General features: G+C 36.0%; 1 protein-coding gene and 1 long non-coding RNA gene across 3 annotated transcripts in view; both read left to right on the top strand.

The window, feature by feature from the left end:
* Window positions 1–7180, top strand: part of AGAP1 (ArfGAP with GTPase domain, ankyrin repeat and PH domain 1) — a 471115-nt gene extending 463935 nt beyond the window's left edge. For both annotated transcript variants that reach the window (XM_063317853.1, XM_063317854.1), the window contains 2 exons: window positions 674–929; window positions 1381–7180. In XM_063317853.1, the coding sequence (XP_063173923.1) occupies window positions 674–929; window positions 1381–1584 (460 nt within the window). In that variant the 3' untranslated portion in view covers window positions 1585–7180. The remainder of the gene's footprint in view (window positions 1–673; window positions 930–1380) is intronic.
* A 1383-nt stretch (window positions 7181–8563) lies between these two features.
* Window positions 8564–14067, top strand: LOC134507307 (uncharacterized). The gene is made up of 2 exons (XR_010068890.1): window positions 8564–10581; window positions 10634–14067. It is a non-coding gene; the product is annotated as an uncharacterized LOC134507307 (long non-coding RNA).
* Window positions 14068–22437: the final 8370 nt, after the last annotated feature.

Here is a 22437-nt window from a genome sequence, read left to right as displayed (position 1 = left end):
ATGGTTTTTTAAAGCTTCAGACTTGGATTTGGGAAACCCAGATTCAGGTCCCTGCATGACCACAGAGCCCACCAGGGATTTTGGCCTAAATTATCTCTCAGACCAACCTGTCCCATCCACAAGTTTTGAGGAAAAATGAAGGGAACAGACAGGCACACAGGCAAACCTGCCCATATATGCCATACAGAAAAGTCAGGATAAAAACACAATAAATAAATAGATATGTATATCTCATCATTTTACATTTTCATAATCTAGGAGAATGATTTTTAAAATGATTTGTGTAACATAGGAAATATACTTACTGTACCTGCAGTCATTGCTGGAAAACAGTTATTGCAATTTCTTTTTACTTCTGCTAAATTGCATGGCATATATCAGTGTAGTGATACAGATGAATCATAAATTAACTCTGTTACTGTGACACCTTATTTATTATTTTTAGTTCAGATGTCTTAGGTAGTGGGCAAAAGAACTAGGATACAACTCTTGTCATTTGTATCCAACTAAAAATAGTTCTAATAATAAATTGTTATCTAAAGTATTTAATGTGAACATTAGAACTGTCCTGATTCCAATCTGTCAAATCGTGTATTTATTTCAAAGGCCAGTATGAGGATAGGTCTAAATGGATGGAGATTTATGGAATGATAATATATATTTGTTTCCCTAGGGAAGAAAAAGAACAGTGGATCCGGGCGAAATATGAGCAGAAACTCTTTCTTGCTCCATTGCAATGTTTAGACCTTTCTTTAGGTCAGCACCTGCTAAGAGCAACTGCGGAGGAAGATTTGCGGACTGTCATCCTGCTTCTTGCGCATGGGACACGTGAAGAAGTTAATGAAACCTGTGGAGAAGGGGACGGACGGTCAGCCTTACATTTGGCTTGCAGGAAAGGAAATGTTGTGTTGGTGCAGCTCTTAATTTGGGTAAATAAGTACCACATGGATTTGGAACAGGCTTGATGAAAACGTTCAAATTGTCAGTGTGATTTAGCCAGATGCTCTTGCATTTGCTTCCAATAGAAGAAAACCTTGGTATTAGACATTTTTTTTTATTAAAGACACAGTCCTGACTTGGCTGATACCCCTCGAATCTGTCTTGGGTTCTCTTATGACAAAATGGGCCAGATCTTAAGATATGAGCCTCATGTCATTGTGCTGTGAAATCATTCAGGCCCAAGATATAGGAGCAGCAATGCTGGCCCAGGATTCTTTAGCAAGTTACATGGTCAAAAGCAGCTCAGATTTAAAATCCCAAGATAAGCAATTGGTATATTGGGCCTTAGTTTAATGAGAAATCTCTTTCTCATAGACTTTTCTGCCTGCTGCTATTCAGAAGTGATTGCAGGGCTTGAAATGTTGTATATTCTTTTCACAGTATGGTGTTGATGTTATGGCCCGCGATGCCCATGGAAACAGTGCTTTGGCCTATGCGAGACAAGCAACGAGCCAAGAATGCATTGACATCCTCCTGCAATATGGTTGTCCAGATGAGCGCTTTGTCCTCATGGCTACTCCCAATTTATCCCGGAAGAATACTAATAAGAACAACAGCAGTGCAAGGATGCCTTCCATCATCTGAAGAATTTGGTTCTTCTTCTCTTTCTTCTACAGCCTTATATTAGTTTGTCAGTGGAGATCTATAGGTCTATAAAACATTCCTTCTCTTCTTCCCCTTTTCATTTCCAGTAGCATTGATAGTGTTAATACACAAGGAAAAAAAAACTGCAGAAACCATTTATATTAATACAATGATTTTGAATGAAAAAATTATAAAAGGGAGAAGACAAAGAGGGATTGTGGATACACTAATAATAGCTCATGACAGTGGACCATTTTACTGGGTGTCTCTTGGAGACTCCTTTTAGGAGTACGAACTGCTTGAGAGTTACTGGAGAGAGAAAATAGAGGGAAGAAGAGAAGAAACGGTAACTTTCCTTAACTGACAGCTGAGCGCATTAGTACATTTCACCTCTACCAAACTGAACATTTGGGTTTCATTCTCTTTTCCGAGGAGCTTGACGGCATAAATCAGAGGCAAGCACAGAGTTTGTCAGGTCTGAAGCTCCTATGATGGTATGTGTCAAATCAGTTGTAGCTAATCTGTCCAGAGAGAATACTGGCTTCATTACACTTGTATAGTTGAGTTCTTCCAGCATTACTGCTGTTTAATAGAACATGATTAGTCATCACGGAGAAAAAAGCATATTAGCCGAGGAGGTAGTTACATGGCACGCTTCGGTGATTGCTTGGATGTGATTGCAATATTCTTAGAAGCATCATATTATCTCAGACATGTTCTTTCAAGCCCTTGGAGCCCTCCTTTCTAAATTCACTGTCATAATTTAGTATCTGTTTAATTTTTCAGACCAAAGAGAGGAAATCAGTTGCTGAGTATTATTTGACTACAGCCTCCTTGGTGGAAAAACAAAATGGAAAAAAATAAAAATAGCTATGAAATGCAAAGAGGAATAATGAATACTGCTAGGGAAAATATATTTCAAATACATTTATGAGAATAACTATATAAAAAGGCTTTTTTTCAGTCTTGAGAAATATATTGTGTCATTTTCACCAAGGTAAATGGGTTGGGGTCTTTTGTGTGGATTTCTTAAATTAAGCAGATTTTGCATTGTATTCCTTGGTTAAATGTATATACAAATGAATTGGAATTCTAAATGTTCATAAATATGCATTGATTTTTTTGTAAGGCACATACACTTTTGTTAATTTATAAATTGCAATTGATGTAAAATAATGTGCAGATAGTTAGAATCTAAGGGATCACAGATCATAATGATAGATCATGGAAGCAATGCCAGCAAAGTAATAGATTTTTATTCCTTCGATGGAGACCATATCTGATTATAGTGTTGGCACATGTTCACAGAAAAATGGTTATGAAATATGATTTGAACGGACAGGTTATTGCCTTCCAGAAGCACAAACATCCTTCACTGCATATTGTTGTGGCACTGTATCCTGGAAGTGGAAGATGACTGGAAACTATAAGCAAAGAATGCAGAAAATGGGGTAGGTCCCCATACTAGTTACTTTGACATTACTCTTTAAAGGGAATATGGCTTTTTGCATTCCAAAACAATTTTGCTGAATAGGCTGACTTGGGAAGAGTTTAATGTTTAATTATAGAAGATTATAACCATTTCATTATTTTTTTGTAGCACTGAACTATTTCTTGTTTTTCCCTCCTTTATGTGAGTACAGAAAAAAGGAGTGTTGTGGAGAATGAACATTTGTTAATATTAGACAGAAAAAGACATGAGCAATTTTTTAATGACCAACTGAACGATTCCATTATATTTTTTTTCTTTGAAGGAAAAGTATTTGGAGAAAATATGGCATTGAATTAAATATACATTGAAAAGATACAAAGATTGATTTTTGAAATGTTCCTTGAAAATTTGAGAAACAGCTGTGTCGCATATAATAGTTTATTGGCGTGCTGTTCCTTGGCTTTCTGTTTTCATGTATTTGGGTCTCTAAGCTTTTTAAAGAAAATAGAAGAAATTCTTTGTGATAGCAATCTTACAACATGAGTATATGTTTATCACTTGGAACATATTGAAGCATATCAGGGGTGTCTGCAGCAATCCAAGCTTTGTCAAAATGACAGAGCATGGCACTGTGTGGTTCCAATGCAAGCTCCACTCCTTACGTACTAGCAGAAGATGTCATGACGCAGTACAAAAGAGGTGGAGCTTGCATTGCAAGGTTCCATCACAGGTTTTGTCAGTTTTCCTCCCTTGAGCCCCCTGTCTATGAAACAGACACTTCTTTTAATATAGCTTCCTTCACAGTTCATATGTGATACTACTACATATTGTCTTCCATTCATGAGTAGGCCAGTTGACATGTTCCCGAATACCTGGGCCAACTACAGGGGAGGGACAGGAGAATATCTAGTTTTTCAGAGAGGTGCTAGACTTCTTTTGAGTTACTCTAAAGTATTATCTCAGTGAAGAGATTGCAACCTAAGTTGATGAGGCAGTTATCGCCAAGTCCAGCACGAAAGACAGAATGAACTTTCCCTCTTAGAGCTATATAGCATCTTTTGTAAATTAGTTCCCAGATTAAAAGATTTCTCAATCAAAAATACTTTTTTCCCAATATTTTCCTAAATTTAATTTTTAATTATTACTTTGAATCTTTTCTGTATGAAAGGTGGGTAGGTAGCTAGGAAGTTAAGTTGATGAAAATATTTAAGATTTATATTGAGAATATATACTACAAGCCCAGAGTAGTTCCTGTAACTAAAGCATTGGAATATTTAAGTTTGGACTAGCACAATTATTTTGACCTACAGTGACAGTCTTGAATCTTTAAAGTGAGGAGATTTGAAACTCTCTAAGGAAGTTTTTGTGGGAAACATTCAAGCTTTTTCACATCCTTTATATTATGTGTATACAATATCTATATATCAATACTGGGGGATCTTTAGATAGAAGTAATTCTTCATAATCTCCCTTGAGTTGACCTTGACTCTTGATGACCACATTGAGACATCTATGTTATTTTCTTGGCAAAAATATGGAAGTGGTTTCTCTTCACCTTTTCCAATATTTTATTTTAATTTCCCAATCCAGTGCCAAGCTTACAAACCTGGGGTTTTCTGCTGGTCTTCCATCCAAGAACTAATGAGGTCCAGTTAGATGTTGCCACATGCTATGATTATATCGTAACAAATTATACACACACACTCTTAAGAAATAAAGCAGAAGGGTGGGAGCTAAAAGTTTATATATACGGTACATAAACTTGCACACATAATTTTAGCTTCCTCCCTTCAGCTTAAGAATGTGTCTTAAGAGCATGCACATTAATATGTCAACATTTATCCTAATTGCCAGTTATACTGTATACATTCAATATTACCAAGATTGGTGACTCTTTAGATGTTTGCACAACTTTTATATGTATCTGTGGTTTGCTCAAAGTGCTTTAAAAATGTAGTCTCAGGCCAGTGCAAATTCTAGTTCTTTTGTTTAGCATTTGCACTGTATTTTTGCTAATTTGTCACATTTTGAATCAAACATTCTCCTGCATATTGATCCCGGTTCCTTCCCAATATGTGTCTCTTTGTGTCTGTGGCTACGTATGGATGTATATATACCTATTTCCAGGGCGCTATCCCCAGCTTTTAGGGAAATAATTACAAATATCCCTGATTTATTTTATAGTTCATAAACTTGTCAGATATCCAAAAATAATTTGATTTCAATTATCAAACAATACTTCTAGGAATGGATTAAGGTCTGTACTGAAATCTGATAATAATATAAAAGGACAAATGTATTTTCAAAACAAACAGTAGTTGTTTAAGCATTCCACTATTTCTTAACTTGACCATTTTTATTTTTATTTTCGCTTCATCAGCAACAGTTTCTTTACTGGAAAAATACAGCTGTCCACTAAGATGATTGTTCCCTTTGCATATATGTGTAAATAAAGTAGTAAATTTCATCAGTAAGAAATCAGAAAAATAGTTACTTTGAAAATTCTTTCTCCTTCTGCAAAAATGAATCTATTATGGGCTTTATTAATATCCTCTACTTAAGTTACACCTTTCCAATCCTGCATTTAACTATTAAAATTATTTAACTATTAACTATTAAAGAGCAATTCACATTTATAATTATCAGCTCCTATGGAAAAAGGGCTGCCAGCTGTTAAAAAAAACCTGGTAACTGGATGGACTTAAAATGGAACTCAGAGAGAAAATCCCATTCATTCATCTACAGTGTACAGCTGCTGCATATGCTTGTGCGACCATTGTCACCAAGGAGTGCCATTTATAGATGCTATCAAATCATACATAACCCCCCCAAAAAATCCAGACAACATCTGTGCTACAGCCAGAAAGCAGATTATCTTCAGAGCGATAATTCACCAAAATAAGGCAGCAGCAAACAATGGATAAAGTGCACTATGTGATGATGGTATTGGAAGCATCTGTCTTTTTCACAGCCAGGGAGGCAGCACATATTCTAATTCTCTTATTAGGACAAGAACAAATATACACATTGTTTAATTGTATCTCTGTGTGTGTATGTGTGAAGAGAGAGAGAGAATGATTACAGGCTTGACCTACTGTTCCTGCCAAGTACAGTGGCAGGAACAAGTACACAACATTTCTTGATCCCAAGTGGATAAATGAATAGGGCTGAGCAGGGCTGGTTGCAGTGTGTTCACTGAGCTGTGCAAATGTAATGACAGATTCACCTTGCCCTCAACCTGCCAAATTGCCAAAAGCAGGTGGGGGTGGGTAGGTTTTGCCAGTTCCTTTCACATTTCCGGTGCTGTCCAGACATTCACATTTCCTTTCTTCCCTCAAACAGCTCATTTAAATAATATGAAGAAAAGTATCTTCTTTTTGACTGACAAGTCCAGATATAACTATTCCTCTCCCCTTCAATTTGCCAAGCTGAAGAAAATAAAAGAGATTTTCTTCAACCAAAATGGAGGTAACATAAATCTTTAACTTGGAACTCTGCACTTTTCAGAAATTGCTAGAAAATCAGAGTTGTTCTAGATTAAATGGTTAGGGGTCTGGAACATGTTCTTTCTAAGTTCTGTCTTTAGTATGGCTATGTTCATTGCATCCTATATATTTAATCACTTTCACATATTTTGTGAACATTATTCTTGACACTTTACGCATTGTATTTCACAGAGATTGATGCTCAGCAACATAATGTAGCCTTGGCTCTGAAGCCTACTTTGACCTCCATTGTTACGAAAAGTTTGCCTTTATATGTCTACATGAAATATTAATATAATAAATGCCAAGTACAGGTTTCACTAGTGGAATTTACAACATCTTACTATTTATCTTACGTAATTGTTAGAGAATGCACATCTAAAGGACCAAAAGTTGTTTCATTAATATTTTTGAAGAACATAGCTGTAATTCTGTTTGACAAGTGCTATCTTCAAACATCATCTTAGGCCTTCTTTCGGTAAAGAAAGTTACCTACTTTTACTTCAGTGGTCCACAATTACTAGCATCCTGATCTATGCATTCATCATAATATTTGTGGTTTAATGTTTTTCTTATTTATTTTTTATTTAAAACAAAGGTGTATTTCAGAAAAGATAATATCAATAAATGGACAGAGAATTACTAAAATTATACAATTAATGCTCAGTATGATATTAATAAAAAAATAGGCCATGCCAGTACATTGAGTTTTTATGATATAAAAAAGAAGTATGATTTTTTTAGCTTAACACCAAAATCTTCACTATATTATTTATAAATGTTAAAAGAAAAAAGACAAGACAAGAAAAACAACCCCAAAATAAAATACGTAAGTATGTGATGTCTGAGTTCCCTCTTCTTTGTACTCCACCCAATTTGCAGAACCTATTGGCTTAAACTTTCGAAACTGTACTCTAAGCTTTTGTATTTATCTTGCTGCATAATATATAATATATACGGAAGCCATTCTTGCTTAAATTTGGTCAAATTTCTGTTATGCATTTATACTGTTAGTTTTGCTACTGCTGCATACTCTCCAAGTTTAAGTTCCCAGTCAGATATTGTCAGTACTGTGACTTTGTTCCAGTGTTGTCCAAAGTTTGTCCTCATAGCCATAAGCGTATGTATTAATAAATTCTGGTATTTTTATTTATATGTTCTGGAATTATACCTAGTTTTAAAAAATGTGGTTTAATTTCCAATTTTATCCCTAAGATTCTCTGAATGGTGCTGTGTATGTCTCTCCATTACTTTTGGGTTTTTTGCACGATCACCACATATGGCAGAATGTTCCTTTCATCTTGTGGCATTTCCAGCATTTATTACTATATGATTTGTCTGTTTTGGCCATTACTGATGGAGCTGTATACCATCTGTAAAACATTTTATATCAGTTCTTTCTCAAATCATAGCTTGGGATAAGTTTTATAGACTTATTCCACAGCTCTCCCCATTATTGTATTGAGACTGTTTCTTTAAAGTCTTGCATCCAGTTTATTGTTCATATTTTTATTTGTTCTGTCTCTGTATCATATCTAAGTAGGAGTTTATATATGAAGCCTAATAAGTCGTCTTGATTCTGTATGAGCATTTCAAATTATGTCATTTTTCTTAATGTCCCTCCCTCATTTTTAAGGTCAGATTTTATTCTTCCAGCAGTTTGTAGGTCCATCAGCCCTGGTATGTTCTGGCCTTTGCTAAGTAATTCTTCCCATGTCTTTATCTATTCATGGGGTCTGGGTGGACCATATTTGCACATGTAATTACACTTTAATTACTGTAGTCCTCTCCAACATGAAAAGTATTTAGAGGAGAGGCTAATGTGAAATTGTTGGGCTTAATTATTTTTCTTGTGGAGTTCCATACTTTTATCAAGCTTTGTTTTATAATGTGTCATTTTAGGTTCTTACCCACTTTTGTGTCCCTGTACCATAAGCATGGAGCCCATTAGCTAGGCCGGCTCCTTCCATATTGACATTCTGCTGTTAAACAGCTAACTATACAGTTTGAATACAGTTTAAATACAGTTGGAAGTTTAGAAGAGCAAGGCCACCACCTTTTGAGACTTGTAAAGTTTTAATTTTGACTCTGAGTTTTTTCTATTCCATATAAAGATGCTAACAATTCCTTGCCATTCTTGTAAAAAATATTTCTGAAATCAGAATTGGCATCGTTTGAAACAGATATGGAAACAGATCTTGGATAATACATTCATTTTGATCATTACAATTGATCCTAACCAGGAAGGCTTTAAGGTTTTCCACCTTTCAAGATCTTTTAATTTCTTGCCATAATTTGACATAATTGTTTTGGTATATTTCTTGATTATTACCTGTCAAACGCAAACAAGATATTTCACTGAGTGTGTTATCTGGCAGCCAGATTCCTCCTGCTAGAAACCTTCTCCTTGTGTTAAATGTCTTGTGATTATTTTTGTTTTTGCTCATTGATTTTATATCTGGATAATTCTCCGAAGCTATGGATTGTTTTCATCAACTGTCTTATTGCCTCTTGTGCTTCGGTTATAGTTAATACTACATCATCTGCATAACATACAGTATTACTCTCTACCGATTTTGAGACAAGACATTTGTTTGTCACCTCAAAGCTTCTCTACCAATATTTCTAAAGCAATGATAAATAATAAGAGAGAAAATGGGCATCCTTGCCTTGTGCCCTTTTTTATTTGGAAATCTGTAGAGAGTGCTCTGTTGGCAGTGATCTTTGCTGTTTGCCATTAATATATGCTTTTCATCCAGTCTTTGAACTCTTCTCCAGGATTTATTTTATTTAGTACTGCCAATAGAAATGACCAGTGCAGGTTGTCAGAGGCCTTTTCTGCATCTAGAAAAATTAGTGCTGTTTTCTTTCTTTTTTCATTGATATGTTCTACTATGTTATGAACCTACTATTATCCTTATTGTTCTTTTTCAGAATATAACCTGTTTGGTCATTGTGTATTATATCTGAGAGACATTTCTAGTTCAGCTAGTAGTGTTGTAAAAATTGTGTAGTCTACATTCAACGAAGGCATTGGTCATTATGACTATAGTTTCTCTGGATCATTCCCTTCTTTGTAAATCAAAGTTGTCCATGTGGATGGTATCACCTTTGTCTCTTTGATTTCACTCATTGTGTTTGTCAGTGGTTCCAACAATTCCTTCTCAAGTTCTTTATATCAATTTTTTTTATATACATGATAGTGTGAAAAACTACTTTTGAACTACAAATCCTGCACATCACTTCAAGTACAAAAATATGATGAGGATTGTTGTTATTAATGTTCCTCTACTACTTTACAAAACTCTAGGAGAGCTGCTGAAGTGCTTCCGTATTTCAGGACAAAATTCTAATGTGTTGATGTATTTTGTTATCAATTCATACATGGTGCTGTTAGCTTAGTCAGGTAAAGGACCAAGAGAAGACTTCTCAGATTTGTAGATGCTCAAATGCCAGCTTATGCCAACTGCCTCAAATGCCAAATGCCAACTGCCTCAGAAAAATAGTATTGCAAATTATTCATGTATACCACTAAATATTTAGTGAAAACTTTGCTTATCTTTCATCAGATCAAATATAGTTTTAAAGAATATTTTTTGTTTCTATGAATATCATTAATTTGTAAAACTGAATGTTTCTGAAAGGTACATTCAGTACGCAGTGACCAGTTACACAGCAAGGTTAATTAAATAGATTATATCAAATTATATACACAGCTCCACTATATTAACATTTTATTGCACTGCAAGCAGATGGAACAGATTGATTTCCTGCTCTCCAAAGCTTTATGTACAAAACAAATGTAGTTGTGTTACCATAATGGTCATGAGGAAATGTGTACAACATTACATGACCAACGGAAGTACAGTTGCATGATTCTCTTCTCCTCCTCCCTGCAGCTCCATAGGTGAGCTCCAAATTTCCTCCAGAAGATCCCCCAAATTCTCCTGAATGTGCAAGTTTGAGGTATGTGAGGAGAAGATAAAGGAGAAGGAATTGATTCTACTGGCTGAAACCATCCGAACCTTTGGATGGATACCTTTGGATATAACCCACTGTTGTGCCTCCTCATTTGGTAATGTCTCAGGTCTCTTGCTTTTAATATCCTTCCCTTCTGTAACACACAGTACAGCTGTTCCAGTTGGACACCCTATCTTTGAAAGATACAGTACCAGCATAGTTCTATGGGTGTACCCCCCATGTTGAAGGAGCATATTCTTCAGGAATTAGCACATTCTAATTACATGCACTAAGGCATTAATATTATATCTTAAATATTTGACTAGTGAGATTGAATGGGGATCTAAGAATGGGATCTAAGCAACATTGATACATGGACATTGCCCAGCCATCCACCAGCTCAGGGGAGAGAAAGGCTTCACTGAATGTGTAACAAATGGAGGATCTCTGTGATAACGAAGTAAAGATTTTATGGCACAAAGGATGGTGTATATTACCTCTTCCTGCAGTCCTTCCCAAATACATAAGCTACTTTAAACCATGAGTTACAATATCAGTGCACATCAGCTTTGCTTATCTGAGTAATAATTTTAGCCAAAGGAAACTACTCTGAATTTACTTTTATAATTGCTATTATGACTTGGACCTACTAATATCAAAAGAATAAGATGTAAATATTTCCGACCTTTACATCCTTATATGCAGTATCTGCAAATCTCATCCAAAATGGGGAAATATGGATGCCATAGAGAGGATTTTGCCTATCATTGTAACAATTTTAAAATGCTGATCTGGTAAACACTTCAGATAATCTTAAGAATTTGAAAGCATCAACACTTAAGCATAAAGACTTTCTGTAAATCCAGAAAAACTCTTCAGTCATGAACAGATTAACAGGATGTGGGCCTCAATCATGCTTGAGAAAGCAACAGGAGAAAATAGCCTATTTCACAGAATACAATTGGACAGATAATGCACAGTGGGTGCATCTGATTAAATGGCTTTTGACCCATGAAAACTTTTACTGCTATTATAGTAATTAGTCTTTAAGATGCTACAAGTTTCTTCGTGGTGTTTGTACAGATGTCTGACTTCATACACTACAAATGCATATACTGGCCTTTCCCAGCCTTGTGGCCTCCCAATTGGCCATGCTGGCTGAGGCTGTGAAGATGTCCACCTTAACTGGATGTTCATATATAAGTAATGAACATCTTTCTGCCTCATCTATATGCACAAATCTGAAAATACATAAAGAGGGTCTTTATAAATAGTTTTACAAAAATAACTAGTACTACAGATATGTAAATAGTTCTATAGAAATGTGGGTGCTGCATGGAAACAGATGTAGATTTTACTGTATATGAGTGTCAGATGAATTTCGTTTTAAGAGCAGAAGGATAAAGGCCAAAACAACTGAGACAGTTGCAGATGGTTTCTGTTTTTACTGTAATGTTGCTGCAAGGGGCTCAACAATGTGATGACATTTCTATGGGGAAAGAGTAAATTCTTCCCTTGTGAGCCATTTTTTCCAGCCAAAAATAATCTTCCAATGTTCTTTTCTCCCTGACAAAGAAAAAAAAGGCGAGCACAAATCCTGTTCTTTGCACTACTGATGCGCCAGACTTGGACACATACCCAGTGACTACATTAAAAACAATATGAAAACCATCAGGAGGTGCTCCTTGTTTTGCACACTGCATCTACAGTAGTTTGGCCATAATAATAATAATAATAATAATAATAATAATAATAACTATAAATGTGCTTTGATCTTCGTAGAACATCCTTGAAAATGTATAAATGCATGACTTCCTTCTTTTTCAAAATATTACATTGTTATAATCCTAAACACATCATTACTATGTCACAGCTCTAATTATGCCACACTGTGATTTAATATATTTTTTAGTCTTTGCATGGCACTTTTGTTCAGAAAGTTGGAGAAAACAAAATGCAAAATGAGCAGGCAGTATAAGCAAAACTTTGCATTGGAATATTCTATGAGATTTGATTCTGGGAATGACAGCCAGTTCTTTAGCAGTCAGGTATTTTGAATAAACATTTCAGATTTTATTCCACTTGGAGAGCAATTATATAGAAGCACTGTTAAGGAGTTTACTCTGAGTAAAGATTTTTAAAATGTAAAATGGTAGTTGAAGTAATTTTTCTAAAATTTCCCCTACCTCTATTTTCATGTGTTCCTTTCCTTCTGTTTAAAATATCTATTACGTTTGAAGAGTTATAAAGTAGAAATGTGGTTGTTTAGGACATTCAGTACTTGTTAATTGAATTGCTTGCCTGCTTGCTTGCTTGCATTTCCATCCTCTACTAGCACTAGAACCACACCACAAAAGAAAACAGGGTTGACTCAAATAGAGCAATCAGCTCTTCATAGACAGAACAGATTGGAAAGCACAGCTTGACAAGGCACTTCCTGAAGGGCAAGCACAGAGCTGAATCCTTAGAAATGGTTCATAGATGGGACAAACTTTGTTCTGTTTGGAAATCCTCTCAGTGAAGGAGAAATCAATGGCAGGCCACCAGTGCTTGAAGGGTTAATCAATCTTGGCAATCCAGTTTTTCAAAAAAGGTAATTCCAAACATTTTGGTCTAGGGGTGGAGATGCAGAATATAGAATGACTGGAGTTTTTTTAAAGCAGTTTTTCATACCCGTGCATTTTGTGTCAAACCCATTTCTTCCCTAACTGTAATTCTCGAAGCTTCTACATAATCCCAGGTTTGAGGGTGTGCATTGCTGAAGATCAGGAGGAGTTGCTTTCTCCTCTTAATTGTTCCAAATCTCCAGTTCTTGTCTTCTCTCTCTAGAGATTATTTTACTTCTCTATGGAAATACATGGATCTTTTGTGAATAAGATTATTGCTGGTTTTCTAGGCAAAGAATGAATGAGGGGCAATTTTCATAACCTTATTTTTTAAAAATCCTATGTTATAAGAGACACAGGATAAGAAATCTAGAATGAATGAACTCATTTATGAAATCACGTTTTCAATTTCTTGCTGAGGCTTTCTCTTTTCTTTGTATGTATAAGGAATGTGAAGGCACTTTCTTGGCCATAGCAGTCTCCATTGCTTCTGTGGAAAATACCACATTCCAGATTCACAATTTTGAAAGCTGTTTGGTTATAGCTTCTGTTGAAATGACTATGTAGTGTGGTGACCTACTTGCATGTTTTTTTTTAATAAAACATTGTCCAAAACTCTATGATGGTAATTTAGACATATTAGTAGATCAAATATTGTTTGATCCTATTTTCCCAATCCATTTACATTTCATTTTTTAAAATTATCAGTTATAATTTTAAACTTCTTATTAGCATAGGAGAAAGGGAGCAAATAAATTTAAGCAAATCCCTAGCCAATAACTGACACTTTGGTTCTGTAAATAATGTATAAATGATGATACAATGTGTGCAAATTTTTAAAAAGAGTTTGTTAGTTTTTTATTACCTCATTCAGCAAATTTATTTTACAATGACTCCATAAAATCTTATTTATGTTGTTTGTACTGTAACTAAAAATATTGATAACATTTTCTTTTGCTTGTTTCATATGATCTTGTTTGATTAAATATGTTTGTTTGTATTATGTTTCCTTTGTGCTTTCTTCACTCCCAGTTTGTGTGTGTGTGTGTGTGTGTGTGAGCTGTACAATATTCTAAGTTTTTAAACTGTAAAGTAATGCAGGGAGAGAGACTACTATATTGGTTGTTGTCTCTAATAAAGATAAGAAAATATGCTTGTAGTTTCTATATTTTTTTCTTCTTTCCTATCTTATCTGAGACAGATCCTCTTCCAGGTGGAGTATTATGGTTTCTAAAGGTACAAATACTGTCCATAAATCCAAAAGCCATAAATTTTAAAAAAACATAAGCCACATTTATCAAATAATACTATAAGTAGCCAGTTTGAACTGCCAGCACTTTTTTGGAGCCTTTCCAAACATCATTACCAAAAATATATTTAAAGTGGGACTGATCCTTCAGGAAAAGGAAAGAAAACCCTATTTTCCACACAATTATGGCAGTAATTATGGTATACATATTTGCAGCTGCTACCATAACTAAATATGTATGATGAATGATAAAAAACTTATTTCATTATTTTTATATTGTGATAGAGCTAGTTGTAACATAGATCCAATTTCTATTTTGTATGCCCACCTTATATTATGTATCATGGAAACTGTAAATAATTTGTTTAGTTTTGTACTGTACTTTATGCAGGCTTTATCAGGTTAAATGCTTTGTCTTGATCATTCAGCTCAGTTTTGGACTAGGGAGGTCTGTCCCCTCAACAAATGGAATTTCCCCCGATCATTTGATGGTGATGCCTTTGACAGATTTATACTTGGCATCTCTACAAGGTGTGGTGTTTTTCCAAAATGCCAATTACTGTTGTAACCGTGCAGGCAAAACATTTAACAAGCACATATTTTTCACTGTTTGCACTCTTCCAACCATTGCCTGACTGCCTTTTTTTAAATGGAGGTATCCCAGTTGTACTGCATAAATTTGTTTATTTTGTTCAACTTATATAGGAGGAGGAAGGAGTATTAGGTATGTTCGCTGCCTTGAGTTATTTATAAAAATAGTAAAGGTGGGATAAAAATCAAATAAAGTCGCTTTGCAGACTTTTTAAAAAAGTAATGAAGGCTGTGACTCTGGGGATTATGGCTTATCCAGCAGAGGGCAGCTGATTCCCACTCCCCACCACCCTGGAAGTCTAGGGTTTTGAAGAAATGATGTGTTCATCTGCAGAAAGATTGCAAACATGTTCAGGTTAAAGGGATAATCAAGGTTTTTCTTTAAAGCACTTTCTCATTCACCTGTTTTGCTAGCACAACCCATCTTACCATAAAAAAAAAACATGGATCAGATTCTTTTTAATTTGTTGAGGATGCAATAAAATGGAAGGTGGCCCTTTAGTTTTAGTTTGGGTACTAGCCAGACTTTGCTCAGTGCAATTGTCCCTTCTCTTGCCCTCTAGCACCATACTCACACCTTTCACCTGCTTAATTAATGGCACTTCCTTTTCTTCCCTCATCATCCATCTGCAAAGGAAGTCCAAAACGCATTACTGCACTTACGTGGGAGTAAGTGCCAGAGGTGTTACAGATGGGGTATGTCTTAGATGGCATTTCCTCCTGAGTCATTTGCCTCCTTCACACCCAAAATGTGGTTTCCTTTCATCATATAAATCAGTTCATCAGAACTAAAAAACTTCATGAAGCAAAACTACCAGTACTGTATCTTATTCTAAAAGATAACTGACCATTTGGGATTACCTTGAAATAAGTGCAGGTGCAAGCTTTTTCAAAAAATAAGTTGAAAAACAAGGAGGGACAAGGAGCAAAAAGACATTGATAAGTAAGGAAGGAGGTGGAGCTACTCAAATTGTGTTTTAAGCTTTTTAAATTGTTCTTTCAAGAAAATTGTAAGTTTGTAGGGAATGAGAAGCGAAGATAACAAAATGCATTGTTCTGTTTTACTAGTAAAGAGATGGTGGAAACTTCAAATTGAAATAAAAATTGAGACTTTAGGAATTAACCATTGCAGCAATGATCACTCTGCATATAGGCATAGAGAACAACGGGGCATTTTTGTTGTGCTCTGCTTTTAAAAGCTAGTTGATTCTGTAAAAAAATAATTTTGAAGACTTGGTTCATGAGTGTGTCTTTCAAGAGAATAGAGTTTCTTTTCTCTTTTTTCCCCGTAAGATTATTAATGGATTTTTCACCATCCAATCCTGTTCTGCAGTTAACTTTTCTTTTCTTTTCTTTGTAACCTGAGAGAGAATATTATACATAGATGAACTCTCCAACTGTCACAAGTACCTCTGACAAATGTCAAAACTTGAGTTAAAATGGGCCCCTCTGACCCTATGCCTCCACTTCTCAGGCTTTACACTGTTTGTTTAAAAATGTGGAAGCACAGGCCTTGGAAATATTCCAAATTTAAAACGAACAACCCCAAAAAATGCTTTAAAAAAAACCCTGAAGTTAATGTTTTCATAATGGTGGGGGAGACAAATTGCCAATATCTCAAGGTTTTTAATATGTTCCCTTTTTCAAAAAAATCTCAAATGATTTGCAACAGATTTAAATATTGGAAGTAGTTATTCCTACATGCCAATGTTCATTGAGCTAAAATGTAAAATTAAATGAAAGACTTTTCAGAAAATGATGAAAACTTAATCCATTTTGTAATAGAACAGCCATTCCCATGGTATCATAGCAGGTAGGTGGGAGCTGCTATGGGAGACAGGCAGTCCCTCAAATAACCAGCCCCTATGCCAATACCTATAACAATAAATTAAAATGTAGATGGTTTTACTCCATTTAATTTGCCTCAGTGAATGGAAGATCCTTTAAAAATGAAAGAGAGTAAAAAATCTTACTCATTTAACTCTTTTGCCACAGTTAAGTCCCTTTAAAATCTGCAGAAATTCTGGAGTTACTTTTTGCCAGAGCCATTCGCAAAATTATTGTTGAGTATGACATAAATATTTTTATGGGTGCTTATTAATTTATATGAAAGCCAGTTTGGTATAGTGGTTAAGGCACCAGGCTAGAAACTGGGAGACTGGGAGTTCCAGTCCTGTCTTAGGCACAAAGCCAGTCACTTTCTCAGCCCTAGGAAACAGGCAATGGCAAACCAGTTCTGAAAAACCTTGCCAAGAAAACTACAGGGACATGTCCAGGCAGTCTCCAAGATTCAGACACGATTGAACAGATTAAAAAAATAATTTATATAGCAAATAGTTACACACACACACATACGTATAGATGGCATGTTACTCTCTTGTCTCTGTCTTTAATATTCTATGCATCTGATGAAGTAGAACGGAAACTGCAAACAACTATCAAATAATACTGTGTTAGCTGCATGTTTAGCTGCTTGAATAGATTATCCCTAATGGAAAGAATTTCAGAGACTCTGTTTACCTCTTTGCTTCTGATACCAACCAATTTATCCATATTATGTTGAATTATGATAATCCATAATCTGTTGAGGTCAAGGTATCTACCTCCAGGAATTTCAACATCAGCATTTTACAAATCTTGTGGTTTATGGGACTGATAGCCAAATGTGTGAGATGATTGTTGAAGGCTCCTGAAAGGTTCATCATGTCTGAGAATCACAGGCCACACTGGCACAATAAAGATGTATTCTGTCCACTGTTTCTTAATCTTCTGAAATATCCCAAGTACAAATAGAAGAAGGAATGTGTTTAGCAGATCTTAAGGCCAGACTACCCTCAGGACATTCACTCGAAAAATTGCACCTATCAGTGATAGCTGTTAACTAAAATTAAAATGCAGTGGAATCCCTGGATTTGAATCTCAGTTTATTTTTTAAAAATCTGTTCAGAGACTATTCTGATGACCATAAAAGCTACCTTATGACCTCAAATCTATTTTCAAAAATATATTTCACTGCAATTCATTTTGGTCATGGACCTAAAACCCAAACATGTTAATTTTCTTAAGAAAGTATTCATAAACGAAGTATTGCATGTAATCTTAAATGCACATAACTTATTTTGAAGTTCACATGACATTCTGAGGTGTTCTGATGGCTAAGATAAATCTTTTTCTGCTAGATGGCCTTGGGAGTTTATTTTACTTTGTTTTAATTATTTATACCTAACAAACAACAAATAACAAACAAGAACGGGTTCTAAGAAATGACAGTGGATTTTGTTAGAACACAGTGGCTTTGAAGCCATTAAACAGCTCTGGTTGGATCAATTTCTGCTCAGCAGTGAACCTGAGACCATAACCGTTACGTTCTGTAGTAGTAATAGATAGTTCTGCTCTGGAACAATATAAATAGAGATAGAGGATGAAAGGTAACTCAGCTGCAGCTTCTTGTTTGATGTTGGATGAGCCTCAAGCGATGACTGGGAAATTCTTACAAAGAAAACTTCTTATAATGGAGATGCTGTCATGTCTCTTTGGAAAAATACATCAATTGGACAAAAAAGATGGAGGATTTGAAATTAAATCTGGACAATCTACAGGATAGGTAATTACAATATGATATTGGTTGGCTCTGCAGGACATAAGGGGTCCCTAAGGCATATAATACCCTGAATAAGGCTCTTCTGAAACTGAACAAAAAGAATGGGTGTAGTTTACAAAGTAATCAGATTCCTCTTTTAATAGGCAATGTTAGTATTAACAGGAACCAATGGAGTAATAGGAGAGTGATAATCCCTGTGTCAGTTACAGTATTTAAAAATACAATCCTTATTTTGGCTGCCAAATAGAAGATTCCACAAAAAACTTGTAATTACCTTTGCTCAAAGTCAAATTCCAATCAGGCATCTACTTATTTGTAATTAGCTGGCTACATTTAAAGTCTTGCTCTCCTGAGTATTCCAGGACAATGATTCCATCCCCTGTGTGCACAGAACGGAATGAAGTCGTTGTCGAATACAGAGAGGAATCCAAAAACAGCAGTGGGAAGTTAAAATCTGGATCAACAAAAGTAAAAAACAAAACAAAACAGTGAACCTGATAGTAGCTGCTTCGCTTGTCTGGGGAAGGAGAATGCATATTGGCAAGCTACAAGAAATGTCACAGACCATAAAAGATATTCAAATCCAAAGCCTGTGATTTGTTTAATAGTACCCTAGCACATTTGTGGACAAAAAAGGACAATCAATCCATGTCCCTCTCCTAACGATTTTACATTCCCTCTGGAATGGTTTGACCTAGATGAACTTGAGGCATCTATGTGGGGAAGTTACCTAGAGGGGGCAACAGGGGGAATTGCAGTTACAGTGTGTCTCACAGGCTGCCCAGCTAGGCTAGTGAAAGGAAGACCATCCCTGAACCAATCTGTCTACCCTGATGACTCTGTGCCCTGTCCCCAGAATCCTCATGCAGTCCAAAGGGAGCCAAGGCATATATGATTTGTATGTGTCCAGCACAGGTTATTATGGGCGATTGTCAGCCATATAAGGTAGACCAGATTAAGAAACCAATGCCTTTATATGTCAGGACTACTTTAATTGTAACAGCTGTAGCACAGAACCTGCAAGTCAATGTGCTTCCCTCCTCCCTAACTTTTATCTTCCTGTGAACTAGAGAGGGGCTTGTCTGAGATTTTTTTTTTCCCCTCGAATTAGTTTCTTGAAACCAGCTCAAGTCCCATTTATCTGACTGTTGCCCTGGCAGTGGCTCTTCCTCCCATCCTTAAAGGCCATTCCTGATGCCCTCTACAACGATATAGCAGTTTCTCCATTTAGTCTCCTGCATACTGATCAGGAACTAAGGATGCCTAGCCTAGGGAGGCCAACCATCAAGCTTCAGCTTCTTCTGAAAAATTCCCTGGGTGAGGACACAAACTGTGAGCAGATAGACAGTAATGGCTGTACAGTAGCAGCAGCACCTATACATCAAACATGAAGCCTGAATATTTACCTTCCAAAAATGTTTTAAATCAGGATGATGAAGCTGAAACTACCCTATAAACAGAGGCTCTTGTAGACTGGCCAGACCAAGATGTATCACTTCTGAAGAATTCAGTCCATTAGTTAGCTAAGAAGGATCTGGGCAGCAAACAAATAAAAGCAACAACCACAACCCATAACAATAGCAATAACAATCGTCAAACATTGACACTATGTTCATGCCCAGCCCAGACCTTGAGAGTCCTCCCCACTCCCCAGGAAATATAAGGGGCTGCCTGGTTTGCTTTTATGGGATTACCGTTCTGACTTCTGTGTTAACACACACCAAACAATTCTATAATTTCTAAGACATCTCCAGAGTTATGTCACATAACTGTTAGGAGATTTCCCTCTTTCTATAAAAACGGTTGATTGAGAACACATATCAAGACAGACAGTCCTACTTATTTTTCTAGGCATTTCATCATTTCTTAGGATGATGAGCTGTCCTTTATAGAAAGCCCAAATCTTGATGTGGATGACTCCAGTTCCCAGGCCATGCAAACCACCAAATTACTGGCCTCCTTTTCTTAGTACTTAAAAAAAAAATTACAGTCAGTTCATACGCACAAAATCCAAAGCCATTAGATGTTATTCTCTCAGTAATTTTTGAAAAATTCTGAAGGACGTGAAATCCCAGAAGACTAGAAGAAAGCAATTATTTTCCCATCTTCAAAAAGGGGAGGAAGAAGACTGGGAAACTACAGACCTGTTAGCGTGACACCTTTACTAGACAAGGTCTGTTTGGATTATCAAATACATGTTTGTCAGCACTTGTTTATTATGCTACAGTTAACAAGAGCCAGCATGAGTTTGTCACAAACAAATCATGCCAGATTATCTTCATTTTCTTCTTTGATAGAGTTACTAGCTTAATAGATTAGGAGAATGCCATATACACAGCATACCTGAACTTCAGCAAAGCCTGTGACAGACTACCTCATGATGTTCTCCTTAATAAGTAAAATATGAGCTTCATAATACTACTGTTAGATGGACTCACACACTCCCAAGTTATGCTTATTGATGCCTCCAGCTTGGACAGAAGTATCAACTAACGCACTAGTTGCATTAAGGGCTCTTATTCTGAGTCCTGTGCAGTTCAACATTTTTTTTCATTGTCTTTGATGAGAACGTTGAGGGAACATATCCAAGTTGCACATACACAAAGCTGGGAGAGGTGGCTAATACTTCAGATGGAAGAGAGAAGATTCAAAAATATCTAGAAAGCTTAAGCACTAACCTGAAATAAATAAGATAAAATGTAAGAGGGAGTGAAAGTGATCTAGTGTTCTTGTTGACCACAAGTTAAATGTAAACCAGCAGTGTGAAGCAGCTGCAAAAAAAACAAAAAACAAATGGGATCTTGAGGTACATTAACAGGAGCATAGCATTCAGATCACAAGAAGTTATTGTTCCAATGTACATTCAGAGTACTATGTCCAGTTCTGGGCAATACAGTTCAAAATAAGTGTGGTAGATTACCGTTCTTCTAACCGTTCTACAGCCCTTTTAACAGTTTAGAAGGACTACTAAGATAGTTAAGGATCTGGAAACTAAGCTCTATGAGGAGCAGTTAAAGGATCTAAGCATTTTTAACCAACAGAAAGGTGACTATGGGAGATATGATAGCCGGTTTGGTCTAGTGGTTAAGGCAACGGGCTAAAAACCAGGAGACTGAGAGTTCTAGTCCTGCCTCAGGCATGAAAGCCAGCTGGGTGACCTTGGGCCAGTCCCTTTCTCTCAGCCCAACTCACCTCACAGGGTGGTTGTTGTGGGGAAAATAGGAGAAAGAAGGAATATTAGGTATAATAAAGGTGGGATAGAAAATAAATAAATAAAATAAAATCTTTAAATATATAAAAAGTTGTCACTTAGAAAAGGGAATTGACTTATCCTTTGTTATCCTAAAGGGCAGGACCAGAACTAATAGATTAAAATTAGAAGGAAGTTGGTTCAGGCTACACATCAGGTGCTAGGTCCTGAATGTATGAGCAGTTAGCCAATAGAACAGGCTGCTACATGAAGTGGTAGATTCTCGTTTTCTGGAGGCCTTTAAATAGGGACTGGGTGGTCATCTGTCAGTGATACTCTAATGAATCCTGCACTAAATGGGATGGGACTTGATGACTCTAAGATCCCTTTCAACTCTGATTCTGTAATACCACCGCTTTTACCTTATAGCATAATTCTTCTGTTTCTTCTCTTTTTGTTTATTTTGAACACATTGCTTCCTTCAGTTGATATATATTAGACATGGAAATCTTTCACCAGTTCTCTGTTGTAACTATGAAATGCTATTTGTTTTTCTGTATTAAAAGGTTAAGCTCATAATGTTTATTTCCCATATTCTGGAAATTATTGATAAAATGCCTTCCTGAATCAGATTTAGATATTTCTGGGAGGAGAGACATAGTAATAATGACAGACTTCAACTACTTGGACATCTGTTGGAAAACTAACTTGGCCAAGGCTGCATAGTCCAGAACATTCC

The sequence above is a fragment of the Candoia aspera genome, chromosome 1, assembly GCF_035149785.1.
Source record: "Candoia aspera isolate rCanAsp1 chromosome 1, rCanAsp1.hap2, whole genome shotgun sequence".
NCBI lineage: Eukaryota > Metazoa > Chordata > Lepidosauria > Squamata > Boidae > Candoia > Candoia aspera.
The sequence above is the reverse complement of the archived record's forward strand: the minus strand, read 5'-3'. Positions and strand labels throughout refer to the sequence as shown.